Source organism: Enoplosus armatus, chromosome 23 (assembly GCF_043641665.1).
Source record: "Enoplosus armatus isolate fEnoArm2 chromosome 23, fEnoArm2.hap1, whole genome shotgun sequence".
NCBI lineage: Eukaryota > Metazoa > Chordata > Actinopteri > Centrarchiformes > Enoplosidae > Enoplosus > Enoplosus armatus.
Genome location: NC_092202.1, coordinates 15,183,189 through 15,198,181, shown reverse-complemented (window position 1 = coordinate 15,198,181; position 14,993 = coordinate 15,183,189). Strand labels below are relative to the sequence as shown.

Sequence of the window (14,993 nt, the reverse complement as noted above, 5' to 3'; positions counted from 1 at the left end):
TCTCCAGATTTGTATTTGAGACATTCCTCGTACAATACAATAAATTATAACCCCCCCCCCCAAAAAAAAGAAAAAAAAAAAAAGATGGAGGAGTTGACTTGTGGTAAACTTAACGTGACACAAAAGATTTTCAAGCGTTCAAGCGGACACACCCCAGGTATGAAGAGACCTCTTTGGCACGTAACACAAGTCATAAAATGTGACGTAAAACGAACTGTAAACAAAACAGTCATTACAAAATGCTTTTTTTTTTTTTTTTTCCTTCAAAACAAAGACAGCAATGACAGATTTAAAAAAAACAAAAACAATATTCCTTTAAAAAAAAACTGATTTGGCAAATGTGACCGCCCCGCCCGGCCCCCCGGCAATAACACTTGTCTCAGTCTGCAAGGCCTCCGTGCAAAACCGCGTCATTGTGGTTAATGTTAGCGCGCTGGGGGGGGGGGGGGGGGAGCAGGGTTTGAAGAGGGGGAGGGCAAAATTGAGAGGGGAAAGGTTTCATTGTTGAAGTCTGAACTGGTACGGGTCCAGTTTGTTTCTTTGTGTTCGTCCTCCTCCGGTATGCGCGACAGCTCTTGCGGTTCACCAGCCAAAGTCTCTTTAGTGCAAAATAGGCTGTCAGCTGCTGCCTCCTCCTCGGAGGGCGGGGTAGGGGAGGTCATTTTCGTGGCGGAGGCGAGGCTGTGTTTGGTTTGGCACCTGGGACCGGTCTGGAAAGGAGAAGAAAAAGAAGAGATTTGTAGCTTGAGGTTCAAACTGATGCAGCATACTGACTTGCTTGATGTTTAGAATGAGGCTGGGAATATTCTATATATCTTATGTCCACTGTTTCCGAGAAGGACTTGAATCCTTTGACCTGACGACAGTGTTTAAGTCAAAATCATTCAGTGCTAAATCAAATGTATTAAAATAGTAAGTTAGCCAAGAGCTGGATTTACCTCAGATTATAGTCTCACCATCTCAAAACTACGACACGGTATCGGATAACATGGACTTGCCCATGTAGCATCCGTAGCTAAAACCGTAGATGCCTACAGCGGGACTCCCGTTAACCCCTTTGCATCAGGCATGAACCCCACTTTAGGGTCTCTCCGTCTTAGTATCTAACAATCATAATTTACCATGAGTACTTTTATTTTCGTAGCTTCCCAAACTAAGCACCAAATCTGATGCGGGATCAGATCTTGCCGTTGCCAGAGAGAAGCAGCTGTAGAGACATTTTTGATCCCTCTGCTAGATTGCAGGAGCGGAGGCACCACGAAACCCGAAGAACCTGACTTTTACTGCATTTACAGATAAACTGCAGGGGGAAGGAAAAGCATGACTCTGCATCTGAAGAAAGTAAGTGCGAGGCCTTTTAGGCTGGGGGCCTGTCACTCATAAAAAAATGAAGATTGATTGCTAATGGAGAACCGAGTCAACGCATTGCATGGCTTGTAAACTTGGGTGCGTTTATGTGCCCACACCCAGCCTGAGCAGAGTCTTCTTTAGACTGACAACGGATTGAAGACTAGAGTTTAGATCAGCACTTGTAGACCTGATTCTGGAGACTTGGGGACGTTGAAGTTTTTTCAATTTAGATGCGGGCCAGAATTATTGGACCAGCAGTCCAGTCTTTGAGGTGGCACCATGATGACAGTCCAGGACCCAGCCTCAAAGGGCTTGACAAGGGTATCACTAACTCACTACAAAGTCATCACTTTGAAGGTGCATGTACCTCTTTGGTCAAAGGTCAACGCGAGACTCTTGCGTCACAGGAGTAACTTTTATGAAACATACAGTACCTATTTGAAGGGAAGCGATGCTACTTTTATAGAATTGGATTATCTTCATTTATCATGGAAAATGAATGAAACAAATGTTAAGAACTGTATCAGACAGGCAGGGATGCACACCCCTACCTCTCAACGTTGTTTGCATGTTGCATGACTCCAAAAAAGAGGCCTCCAAAACTCTATCCAGGCAGCTCCTACAGAGCCTGGTGCCTGTTGACATCCACTGCTTCTTCAAGAAAAATCAGAGCAAATGCTAACTCGCTCTCAGAGGTTTTCTGTTGTCTCACAGGATGCATCACCGATGGATTTTTTGAAATCTTTAATCAATTGCAGTTTTGAGCACGAGGGACGCTCACTCCTTACTCATACACGTTCACATCACTTCCCTCATATAACATCATCAGAGAGCAGATCTTACTGCCTGTTTTGTAATATTGGCTCTCTTCTTTGTGCGGAATCGGGATAATCATTTGCTGCAGTGATCTCAGAAGGCGGTGCAAGACGCACATTCTCCTCTTTTTCTCTCTGCCTTTCACATTAATCTGACCGCATTCAAAAACCGAAAGCCTCCCCATCGTATTACAGAGATGAAAGAGAACAGCTGAGAGCACACTACGCTGCCGTATGTCTGTGTGTCCATGCTATGTGTTTGCCCACCTGAGAGCTCTGAGAGGGGGGATGGCTGAGACTTTGCCCACGGGTTTGGGTCCCACTGCCGGCGGCATCATGACCAGCAGGCCCGGGGAGGCTTTGGCGGCCGGGGTCCGGGCGGGACTCACCGCGGGGGAGGCTCCTCTGGCTGGGCTGAGTGGGAGAGGCCTCTGAGGGGGGAAGGGAGACGGTCTGGGCTGCAGCTCAGACACTAACTAAAAAAGAGAACAAACAGAAATATTGATAATTGATTCAACATTCAGATGCAACTGGACGTACCGACCGGATTAGGTGTCAACATGACCTTAGCGACCGAGAGTGGGATTCTGAGTGGGATCGCTGCCAGTGTGGAACACAACACTAAATCCCTGACACATGGACACAGCAGGGAGGAGAACTCCATTCCAGTTTCTGTACTGGACTGGGTCCAGGTTGTCTCTCCGGAATCTGTTCGGCGAGCTGATAAGAGGAACTTCTGTCCCACTTCACACAGGTAAGTTGATTAAAATTTGCTCTGAGATCAGATCACAAAGTAGACTCGACCTGAAATATTGGATATTTGACACCGACAAGAAAGAAAAAAAGGGCAATATGACATTCAGAACTTCACACTTCACAGAGAAGCACTGATGGGAGCAGTTTTTTGGAGGATAAATCAATAAGAAAGCAATCCGATAAGAACGTACCGCAGTTTTATTCATTATTTCTCGAGGGCTCAGAAGAAATCTCTGCAATTCATCCAAGAGTACTCTGACACAGTTTTCTCGTTAGCTCCGTGTATTCTGCGATAGCTCGGAATTACATTTAAATATTACGCCTTAAGCTGCAGTCAGGAGCGACGTGAAGTTCTCTCAGAGCAGGGTTCTGACACTGTGCCCCCAACCCCCCACAAACAAAGCTGGTACATTACAGCTGCTACAGGCTGTTGGTTATCTGTGAACCTGCTGGTCGCCCTGTCATTTAGACCCTGTAAAAAGCTCATTAAATGGGCTATTGTGTTGTAGAATGGGGTTTAAGTCATGTCATCCTCTAAATATTCTACGATTTGTCTCCAGCATGAATCGATTCTAGAGTGGCTGTTTCAAGGCTAAACTGACTATGAAGCTATTACATAGTGTGGTTAAAATGAGGATTCATTGAACAACTGTCTGGTTGATGCCCTGTTGGTGATCGACATTATGATAATAAGACTGAGGATGTCTTTACATTAAACCACTAGATTACATCGTTTGAATGGCTATACAGTAGTACCATTCTCCTTAAAACACTTAATATCAAAAGACAGGTGTGTCTCGCTTCATGAGAAAAGAGTATTGGTTTCTGATTTCCTTTGTGGCTCCCTGTCCCACATTCCTCAAGTCCACTCTGGCTTTTACATCATGTCGTATGACTTTTAGGTTATAGTTTTGTATTCAATTACGGTTCAGAAAAGGGTCACAAAAGGGCCTTACCAGTGGAGATCGCGTCGGGTTGAGGGGCAGAGGTTTCTTCGGCGGGCTGAGTCTCTGTGGGGTCGGGGGAGATTTGGGCGGGGCTGCTGGGGGCTTGCCAGCTGGCAGAGGTGGGCGAACCACCTTGAGGTCCCGGGGACCACCTTTGGGAGATGGGGCGGGTCTCAGAGGTCGCACAATGTTGACCGGTTGGGTGCCATTGGGTGCAGGGCCCGGTCTGAGAGGCAGAACCTCTTTGCTGGTGTGAGGAAGCTAGGAAGACAATGCAAACTTTAGTAAGAGAAACAAAATCTTGAATATACTAGAATAACTTCTCAAAAGCAAAGTCCTGGAAAAGCTAGGCTACATGTAGTTGATAGACCACTTAAACAACAAGTGATGCACAGTACTGAAATTGCTCTGGTGAAAGTAGTAAGGAATCGAGAATTATCAATCTATCTAATACTTATTTATTCTTAATTTTGGACCCCACTGCAGCCTCTAATACTGATCACAACATTCTAACTGAAAGGTTGGAGAATGGGTCCTGAGCTCGCTTCAGTCTATGAGGTAACAACTTCTTTTTTGGTCTCAATTCAAAGCTTCTCGTCACAGAGAAAATTCCATATGGAGTTCCTCAAAGCTCTTTCCTGGGTCCACTACTTTCCAGTCTTCATATGTTCTCGTTAGCGGCCATCATCGATAAGTGCAGTATTGACTTTTGTTGCTATGCAGACGACACCCAGCTCTATATGCTGCTGATCCTGATGGAATCAGTGACCTTTACTCTCAATATATGGATGAGTAAAAGATCCCTGAATCAGGCCGAAGCTGAGATCATAGTCACTGGTCCAAATGAGTAAAGAGAGAAACGGTGCCAACAATTTACCACACTATCTTAATAGCTTAGGCTTAGTAGTTCAGTTTCTCTTTAGTGTTGCTTTTACTCAGAATTCTTACTACTACTTCTTACTACTACTTTTTAGTTTTGCGCTCTTCAGGAACATTGTGGAATTTAAAATCATTATTTTACTTACTTTTTATTTTATTATTTCATGGTTTTATTTTCCTCCTCTTTTTGGACGTATTTTGAAGCTTTAACTGTGTTCAGTCATTACTCAACTCTAATCTTTATTGGCAAGAGATTTGCAACTCCAATGTAGCCGTTTGTGGTCCGGAATAAAGTATTTCCCCCCATTTTTCTTTCATTTGTGCTTTGTTTTTCCATTAAAGGCCCTGAAAACGAGTTTTCTCAATCAGCTTCTTCCTCTAAGCGATGTGGTCCTACATGAACACACTGTTTTCAGCCAAAGGTAGAACAGTTTTTGGTTATTTCACGAGGGATCTCTGTATTTCTTTTTTTCCCCCTCTCTGTTCTTTTCTTACTGGTTTCAAGTGGGCGGGACTCAGTAAAGCATAAGGTGACGTCACACCCGTCTGTGCACCAATCAGGATTTAGAATCTGACAAAAGTTGGTAGGTTGGTCGTCACTGTCAATGAAACCTGATCACAGTCCCAATGAGAAGAAGATAAGAAGATTAGCTCAGTTCTTTTGAGCCTTAAACTTTAATAAATAATACCTAAAGATGTGACATCTTAAAAGAAATTTGAAGCCAAGTTTTCAGGGGCTTTAAGAAGATTTACCTGCCACTTTCTCCCAGTTCTTCGTAATAGCTTATTACTTCCTGGTAAAATGTCTTCAAAGAAATGACATGAAATGAGATAAAGTATCATAGAGCTTTTAGGGACTTCATATCCTCGTATTTGTGACAACACTTTTACATACCACTCCCCAAAGCGCTATTATTGTCTGGCATTTCAAAAACGATGGGAGTCATGTACATTTGATGTGATAAAAAAACAACAACAAAAAAAACAAATCAAGCACCTTAACTTAATACTGGTATCTCAATCATCATCAATCCTAACCATTACCCTTAATGTAATTACCACTGAGCTGCATCTTGTGTATGAAAGATGCTGTATGAATAATGTTCATTGATTCCACCTTCCATCCTTCTCTGTTCTTTCTCCTTTTGTGTCTCTTTCCTTGCCAATGACAAATGTACCATAACCCTGAGATTCTAACCCGTTCAAATAAATAAATGCAATAAAAAACGAGGACATAGCGACATGATGAAATAATGCTGAAGGCACACTGAACTAGTGAGGAGAGGAGTGTTGTGCTGTGGGAGGAGGCAAACTATACTGTCAGTGGTCACACAATATAACAAGCTGCTGTAAAATGAGGCCATTTAATATGAAGGTCAACCTCATGGACGGCCCCATTATTCACTAAAACACAGCAAGAAGAACAGTCACCGACCCTCCCATTCCCTCCCTCCCTTGCCTTTTTCCCCTTTCTTTACCACACACACCCTACTCACCCCCTTGTGGCCGCTAGCTTTGTTGATTGGGCCGACCACCTTCAGGTGAAAGGCAGGATTCAGATGGCCGTTCTTCCTTTTCTCCACCGATGCCTCCGCCCTGAGCGGAGAAACGAGGACAAGCAAAAAAGTAAAGACTGACGCCAGGCATCGATTTCAGGGCCCCAGGTGGGAAAAGAGACAGAACAGAAGTAAACACCAAGTTTCTCATCCAGCGCGATGTGAGAGGAAATGAGGAGGGGAGGGAAACACAACACTGACATATTCTATTGGTGCTGAGCAGTGGGTTCGTCAGAGCTTTGTAGGGACAAGGTCGGCGTGCGTGAACCAGACAGTAAAGCTGCAGGCCGTAAAACCAAAACAATGAGCTGAAAGAGGCTGAAGTGCTCATGTTGAAGAAAGTGAGCTCTCCATGTCTCGTTTGATTGTAAAGCAGCTCCAGGCGCTGTATAAATACTGTGAGTGCATCAAAACACTTATTGAGAAACTGCGCCTTTAAACGAGCCGTCAGGACTTCAGTATGGTCGTGATGTCACAACTGTACAGCCACGCCCTCCCCAGCAGACAGAGGCTGAACTGAGGGGCTGCCTAAAAGGGCCAGTAGAAGATAAATAAGGACTTTTTTTGGAACTGTGAATCATGCAAAAGCTACTCTAGTGGAGTCCCAGAATAAAAATACAGAGACGAAATGAGCAAAATAAGGGACCTTTAAGTTGGCATGAATATATTCCTTCCACCATGCAAACTACAGTCTGCAAAAATCAACTGAACGTAAATCTTAGAAGCTCCACTGCAAGTGTAGGAAAGCTCCACTGGTTAGGCTGTTGCATTGGATTGAATTAGACCGTAGAGGTGTACTTAATAAACTGGTAAGTCAGTGTATGTACATATTGCAGGCTCTTAGCTGATTAGGAGGATTTCCAAGCATACTGGATGAATATGTGCTTAGAAAGGCCTTTTATCAGCTCGAGCCACCCGCCGTCCCGCTGTTGAACTGCAAATGAACTTAAGACTATTGGCCATGGAGCAAAACCAAAAAAAAAAAGAAAAAAAGAAGAGCATTGCAGCTGGTGCTGTTAAGGGTCTTTTTAATCATCGTAGTGTCTCAATTTTCCATATCGTTAGCCATTCATTCACTTGTCTCCCCTCTGTCTCTCCCATTAGCAGCAGTTACCGTTAAATCCTGCTGAGGCCCAATATCGCCAGTATTTAGCGTTTCTCTCGGTCTTCATTTGGAAGGTCAGGGTCTTTAAAAGGCTGCTGTAATGCTGGATCCTCTCCAGAGGCATTTCTGCTCCTGTAAATCACAGCGGCCGACTCGAGTATTTTCAGGGGCACTAACTCAGCCGGTGTTATGACGAGGCAGTCTCTCCGGGTGAAGTATATGGCGGTGCGCCATAAAGGAAGCTCTGGGCTTTACGAGGACATGGATTTTGTTTAGTTCTGACGGAGGTGAGCCGCACAACAAAATGCTGCGATTTATGCTGATGTAGAGGTGGAAAGATTCGGTGTACGCAATCGATCTGCTTGGAGCGCTAGCGGACACTTCCTCAATGCGCACTTCCTCCCTTCCTGCTTTCTTTCCTGCAATTCGACTCTTCCTCCCCTCCTTGCCGCCCTTCTTTCCCTTTCTTATTTATTTCTTCCTCCCTCGATAACCTTTGTTTTTTATCCATTCTGTTGCCACATTTTCCCTACTTGCCGCTTCCTTCCTTTCCTCGTCCTTTTTTTTGAAATATTCTTTTTCCCCTTCCACGTATGATTCATTTCCTCCTTTCATTTTTTTTTGTTTCCCTCCCTTCTCATGCAGACAGTGGATGAGGATGTCAAAAAGTACACAATGAGATGATCAATAATAGCCTTCAACAATGTAATGGTGTCCTGCACAGTGTATGTGTTATGTTTTTAACAGACAGACAGGACACAGTACTTGTTGCTCTTGTTCTTCTCCCTCTGGGAAAGCCACTTGTGGTAATAGGAAGTCTTAATCCTGTAGCAATAGAAGAGCAGCAGCACTGCAGGCAGGACCACCAGGAAGGCAAACAGCAGCCCCACCACCAGCCCCACCTGACCTGTGGAGACACACACACACACACACACACACACACACACACACACGGGTCATATCCTTTCTGTAACCGTCGTATTCACATCTCTGTACATGGTTTATCATGTCGTCAGGTTTCTCATTTACTGTCTGTGCAGGTGTGTCAGTGTGGATGAGGGAACGATAACGGTCCCACATTGTAGAGAGTGAGATCTCCATGTCTTGTTTGATTCTAAAGCAGCTCTGGGTGCTGTATAAATACTGTGGAAGTATCAAAACGCTCAGTTCACGGAGAAATGAAACACAGCCCCGTATTCCGACGCTGCGCCTTTAAACGAGCCGTCAGGACGTCCGTAAGATTGTGATGTCACAACTATACAGTCAGCCACGCCTCCCCAGCAGGTCATCTGCTCCACCCACCAAGTACAGGGACGCTCCTCCACCCGCTCAGTCTGTCTGAGTTACTGGAGCGCTCTGCTCAGGAACTACTCTTCAAGTTTGTGGAGGTGGTTCAGTTTGTCTAAAACGGCTTGTTTCAGACAGAGGAGGCTGAAAGCTGAAAATAGAGCTGAAATGAGCATCATATGGGACCTTTAAGACATATTAGAAGTCCTGGAGACTTAGAAGGCCGGATGACGGTGTGTTTAAATCCAGGTCGTGGCATTTCATTTCATCGAGCTTTTCCCCGTCTTATCTTTCTCTACAATGTAGAAATGTCTTTTTAAAAACATAACCTCTTCAAAAAAACAGCATAAGACATTTTCTCAAAAAAAAAAACACAACAGGCCTCCTGAAGCAGAAGAGCGATAAGAATCGGCAAACAACTGCGCGTCCTTCATGTCGACCAAGGACTGAGTCTAAAACGGCTTGTTTCAGAAGAGGGGGGGGGGGGGGGGGAGTGAGGGGCTGCAGAAAGGGCCAGGAGGAGATACATAAGGACTTGTTTGAACTGTGAATCATGCAAAGCTGCTCTAGTGGAGCCCCAGAATAAAAATACAGAGCTGAGATGAGCACGGTATGGGACATTTGACTCAATAGATGGACAACCCTAAATGATTTATGGCTGAATGGACACTGCTGCGTTTGAACTTTTAACTAACTGTTGGATGCATCATTATCATATATACGGACAAGTTTCGACTGATATTTTGGAATATAAAATGAAAATCCAAGAATATGGAATGAATAATGATGAAACTGAATGTGCTGAACGGACAAACCCTCTGTATGTCGTCTCATCGGCCAACAATAAATAAGAACATTGATGTCCAACTTGAAAAGGAATATAACATAAGAAATGATCAGCCCTTTCTAAAAGCTGCCGGCTCCAGTGGCCCGCACCCCCCCCCCCCCCCCCCCCCCCCCAACAGATGAAGTCTAGAGGGAAAACCTGCAATATGATTCGCATTTACCCATTTTCTAATTGATCTCATTAGTGTGCAGATGGAGGGGCAGCTTGGCACAATAGCAGGACACACTATGTGAGTGTGTGTGTGTTTGAACTCACTGTCATACTGGATAGGTCCACTGTCCACGCTGCCGCCAAGTCCCGGCTTCTCACAGAAGGGTGGTGCCCAGCCGCGATTACAGTGGCAGTTCCCATTACTGTTACACACCTAGGCACCCACACACATGCACACACACACACACACACACACACACGCGTTAATGAGATTTTCTGTTCGCTCTTGTACGTGTGTGCCTAGAGGTGTAACAGCCAAATTAGAAGCACCCGCTTCTTGTTTACTGGCACTGTGTGTGTTGTAATGGGATTTTCCTTCCTCTACCGTCAGATATTTACCTTCTGAATGAGACAGACTGCAGAACACTGACATAATAAGCAATGGCATCTCATGTTTGCGTCAAGTGTTTGCATTATCTGTGTATAATGTTGTACCCTTGTATGTACGATTTTATTTTTCTGTCTGTTTAAGCCCCTTGAAGTTTGATTGGGCCCTGGTCTTAATGAAGGATACATAAAAGGGAACAATCTGGACCAGCACATATGCAGGACTCGAAATTCATAGTCATTTTTGAAACCGTGATTTCAACCAGGGGGAATGTAGACAAAAGCAACTTCCCCATTTCTAGCTGGTCGTCATTTCTTTCTGGCTGTAATGGCAACTCGAGCTAACTTAACTTGATAACGCTGCTTTCGGCTGCCTCTTTTTAAAGGTCCCATATTGTAGAGAGTGAGACGTCCATGTCTTGTCCGATTATAAAGCAGTTCTGGGTGCTGTATAAATACTGTGAAAGGATCAAAAACGCTCAGTCCGCGGAGAAATGAAACACAGCCCGTATTCAGACACTGCGCCTTTAAACGAGCCGTCTGGACTTCCTGTAAGGTTGTGATGTCACAACTATACAGTCGCCGTCCTCAGCCACGCCCCCCCCCCCCCCCCCCCCCAGCAGGTCATCTGCTCCAGGGCCCTGTGTATCGGGACCTTTAAAATGAGAACTCTTTAAATGTAGCCTTAAATATGCACTTGATGGCTGCCTACATTATATCATGCGACAGTGAGGCTAATGCTAAACGCCCCCAGACGAGAAGTCAGAATCCTCAACAGTTGATGGGGATCATCAAGAAGACATGTTAGCCCTGTTTTATGGTACAGTATTATGAGGAAAATTATATTATTTAGTTTGTTTTAACCCAACAAAATAATGTAGTTATGTAACGATGAAGTAATGCTGTAGGTATAAGCTAGATAACCGAGCATGCTAATGTTAGTGCCTTAAATTGCACTTCCGCATGTTGAGAAATTAGAATTCTGCCAAAACACAGTTCTCACTTGAACGTCCAGAAAATCTAAGGCAATACCAAGATTACGTTTTTGAGGGAGGGGTTTTACAATTTCTCTAATAGTCAAGGGGATGCTGGTTGTTTTCATGCAGTCCCCTAAGAATAAAAATGACTGCTAGCCATTTCACCAAAACAGACTTTTGAATAGTGACCAGTAATCTGCCACCTTTCAGACTTAAAGAGTCAAACGTGATTCCCTTCACTTCACTTGGCACTACAATAGTTTTTTTAATTTTTTAATTTTTTAAACGAACTTGTCTCAAACTTGCGAAAAAGAAACTTTCATCTGGACGTTAGCAAAAACCTGATTAACATTTCCAGACATCTTGTGTAATTCACCGCCCCTAAAATGAAGGAGAAAATACCGCCACGCTCCAATTACGTCGAGATGTAATTATCCTATCAGTGATTAACATGCCTATTTACCCCATTAGCACTTGACATGAAGGGCGCGCAGTTGTTTGCCGATTCTTATCGCTCTTCTGCTTCAGGAGGCCTGTTGTGGTTTCTTTGAGAAAATGTCTTATGCTGTTTTGTTTTTTTTTTTATAATGTTTTTTAAAAGGCATTTCTACAAAGTAGAAAGATAAGACGGGGAAAAGCTCGATGAAATGAAATGCCACGACCTGGATTTGAACACCCCATCATTGATATATTACATATCATCCGGCCTTCTAAGTCTCCAGGACTTCAAATATGTCGTAAGCTTCTCTCTTTCAAAAGATGCAAACCAGTTTTTTTTTTTTTTTTTCCCCATTAAAGTTTTCTTTTGGTGGGAAGTTAGGGGGTCTAAGGACAAAGGGTGTAGATTGTAAAGCCCCCCGAGGGAAATTTGTGATTCGTGATATTGGTGTATATAAGTAAAATAGACTTGACTTGACAGCAGTGCTCTCTGATGCGAGTGGTGCTTCCCCTGCTCATTATTCCTGTTTATTTGCATGAACATGCAGCGCACTCCAAAAGCCCGAGGATCAACATGAATCAAAAGATAATGGTAAATTAAAAAAAAAAAAAAAAAAAAAACACATCCTAACGCAGGAGATCCTAAGCTGGAAGGAAGGCAAAAACTGTCCATTTAGAATAATCCTGACTCAAAGCCACTTCCATTATCCATCCACTGTTACACCGAGAGGAGTGAGCGGTGGGGGGGGGGGGAAGGGACGGACGGCACAAAAACAACAAAGCGAGGAGAGAAAGGGAGACGGGGATTAAAGGAGGAGAGGATATGTCTGGTGTGTGTTTTTTTTTTTTCTCCCACCCTTCTAGCTCATAATATTTCAAATCCTAATCAAATAAAGACGCCAGGCGAGCGGTGAGCCCCGCTCCTCATACGGTCGATGGGGGTGCACAGAGGCTGGAGTCTTTAAAGAGAAGACGTGCGAAACTCCAGTCGAGGCTGGGCTCGCTTCAAACGCTCAGGGTCAAAACAAGCAACAGAGCAGTTCAAGGCGCAAACTAGGCCACGCCAAGTAGGGTTCGACTCTATACTATATGCATGAAACTGGACTTCAGTTTTCATCCACTAGAGCAGTGCTTCCCAGTTACTTTACCATTGTATATACACTGGTGACCCCCACCGCCCCCCCACCTACATACCAACACAAAAAAAGGGGAAAAAGTAGCCTACTTCTTTTGAAATATCTTTATGTATATTTCGTTATATACACGGCATAAAAAAACAATAACAGCACAGAATTATTAACTGTGCGATTAACCTAAATAATGAACTTAATACCTGCAGGAAGTTTGTGTAAAACTAGCAATTTGTATACAATTATCAACAGACTACTTCCTGTGGATACTGCAATGTGTCCGACAATTGTATTTTTAGGAACACAATTGTATGTCCGTCTTTTAATTTCACTGTCATACATACGTTTTAATAGTCCCAGCAGCCTGGCTTCATATTACATTTTTTATATATAAAAATTCTTACACCCTTAAAATCAAGAGGGCTTCAAGACCTCTTTGGACCATGGATCTTTGGCGGCCCCATAATGGGGGTCGGGACCCCCAGGTTGGGAGCCACTGCACTAGAACGTGGGTACTGGTGGGTACCAGTGACTACTGGTGAACTACTGCTGAGCTAACCGCTAACACGCCAGTCAGTCAATAGCTCTCCCAGACTGATAACTGTTCGTTAGCAAGCTAGGTGGCATGGTCACTAACTGACCGGCACGTGCGGTTCCCAGCAAAAAGACATAATAAAAATAATGTGTTGATAGCAGGGATGCTAATAGCCGATAGCCAACCCTCGTTAACCGATAATTAACCCGACAAGATTAAAATGGGCTATTTAGATTTGGCCTATTACGAATGTTTTGTGTTTTTACCCCGTGAGAAAAGGTTTATTTTTATATGTAAATAAGACAAAACGCACTCAACTCACAACTAGATGCTGAAAAGTGGGTGTTGGATCCTAAATGTGGTGAATAATTTGTATAATAATAATAATAATAATAATAATAATGTGGAGCGTTTTTGATGCTTTCCCAGTATTTACACAGCACCCAGACCTGCTTTATAATCCAACAAGACATGGAGGTCTCACTTTCTACAACATGGGACCTTTAAGGTTGAAGATCGTCTTGAAGCAAAAGTGTAAGTAAATACAAACAATGCTATCTGAGTTAGCACCTAAAATAAGCTGCCACTGTTTTGAAGTTCCTATGCACCCCGACAGAATCTCTATTCCTCGATGGGTATGGAATTCAGTGAGGGATCATGTCTTAGTCACTGCGCTAGCGACTCCTCCTGGATGGCGGTGGCCCTTTCACAGCGGGTCGTGGGAGTCGGAGGGACAGCAAACTTCAACCACACTTCATGCCCTCCCTCTCTATGTCCATCTACACCCAGGACAACAGCGGAAGTGTTAGCTGTGGCAGGGACTGCAGTGCAGAGAGGGAACAGGGCCCTCCAAACTGGCACAAATTGGGGTAAAATATACAAAAATAAATATATATATATATATATTTTCCAAAAAAACTAAAATCCTTAGTGGTTCAACCCCCCCTGTGACTGGCGGTGATCCAATGGGGAATTTATAAGGTGTTGCTCGAAACTAACCTCCCTCTGGTGACACAAAAGGCTTTATGCAACTATTTTCACATATTCAGGAGCATTCCACCAACAGTTCCCTGCAGTTCCCCTCCAACCACTGGTTAAGTATCGCTAGGGAAATTCACATGGCAAAGATGCCACATGAGCAGAAACCTCTATGAAGCGTTTCGCCTCCGGGGTCAATGTCAGAATTCCCTGACAAACAACCCCGATCTTCATCCCCATCTCCTCTTAATGTAACAAGTTTAAGTTAAAGCCCCGCTCCAGAGCTCGGTTACTGACTCATAAACTATGTATGATTCCCCCGCTTATCTGCCTCAGGCTTGCTTGTACTGCTCCAATAAATAGTTCATCACTTCAGCTGCTGTTGTATTCCAGCCATCTATTTTCCTGCCTTTTTACAGCAGACCTGGTGACAGCGCTGCAAAGCGCTACCTTTGCCCAAGGACACAGTGTGACAATAAGATTAGGGAGCCGTGCCCGGCAGCTAAGTGAGTTGAGTCTGTTGCATGACTCTTTGTGCTCGTGAGTGTGTGCGTGCGCCTACCCCGTTGCCGTGGCAGCGTGCGATGCAAGTCTCCAGCTCGGTAAAAGAGGCATTTTGGCATCGGCGGTCTCGGCACACCTGTGGCAACACAAGCAGAATGATCGCACACTGTGTTAAAGATTACAGTGCACACTCATACACACACACACACACACACACACACACACACACACAGACTTTGATCGGCCTTCTGCCAGTACCCTTGGGCTTTAGAACAACCTGGCTGCCTGAAAAGATTAGGAGAGCGGCATCAGTATCCTGTTTTAAACCACCTGTTTTATAGACCGCTGTTCT

The 14,993-nt window shown here is 44.2% G+C and overlaps 1 protein-coding gene across 1 annotated transcript in view; it reads right to left on the bottom strand.

The window, feature by feature from the left end:
- Positions 1–577: 577 nt before the first annotated feature.
- Positions 578–14,993, bottom strand: part of adam19a (ADAM metallopeptidase domain 19a) — a 134,414-nt gene continuing 119,998 nt past the window's right edge. Inside the window, exons 17-23 of the mRNA XM_070929697.1 lie at positions 14,700–14,777; positions 9,798–9,906; positions 8,174–8,315; positions 6,244–6,343; positions 3,878–4,129; positions 2,433–2,641; positions 578–710 (exon numbers count right to left, since the gene is read on the bottom strand). Of these exons, the coding sequence (XP_070785798.1) occupies positions 659–710; positions 2,433–2,641; positions 3,878–4,129; positions 6,244–6,343; positions 8,174–8,315; positions 9,798–9,906; positions 14,700–14,777 (942 nt within the window). The 3' untranslated portion in view covers positions 578–658. The remainder of the gene's footprint in view (positions 711–2,432; positions 2,642–3,877; positions 4,130–6,243; positions 6,344–8,173; positions 8,316–9,797; positions 9,907–14,699; positions 14,778–14,993) is intronic.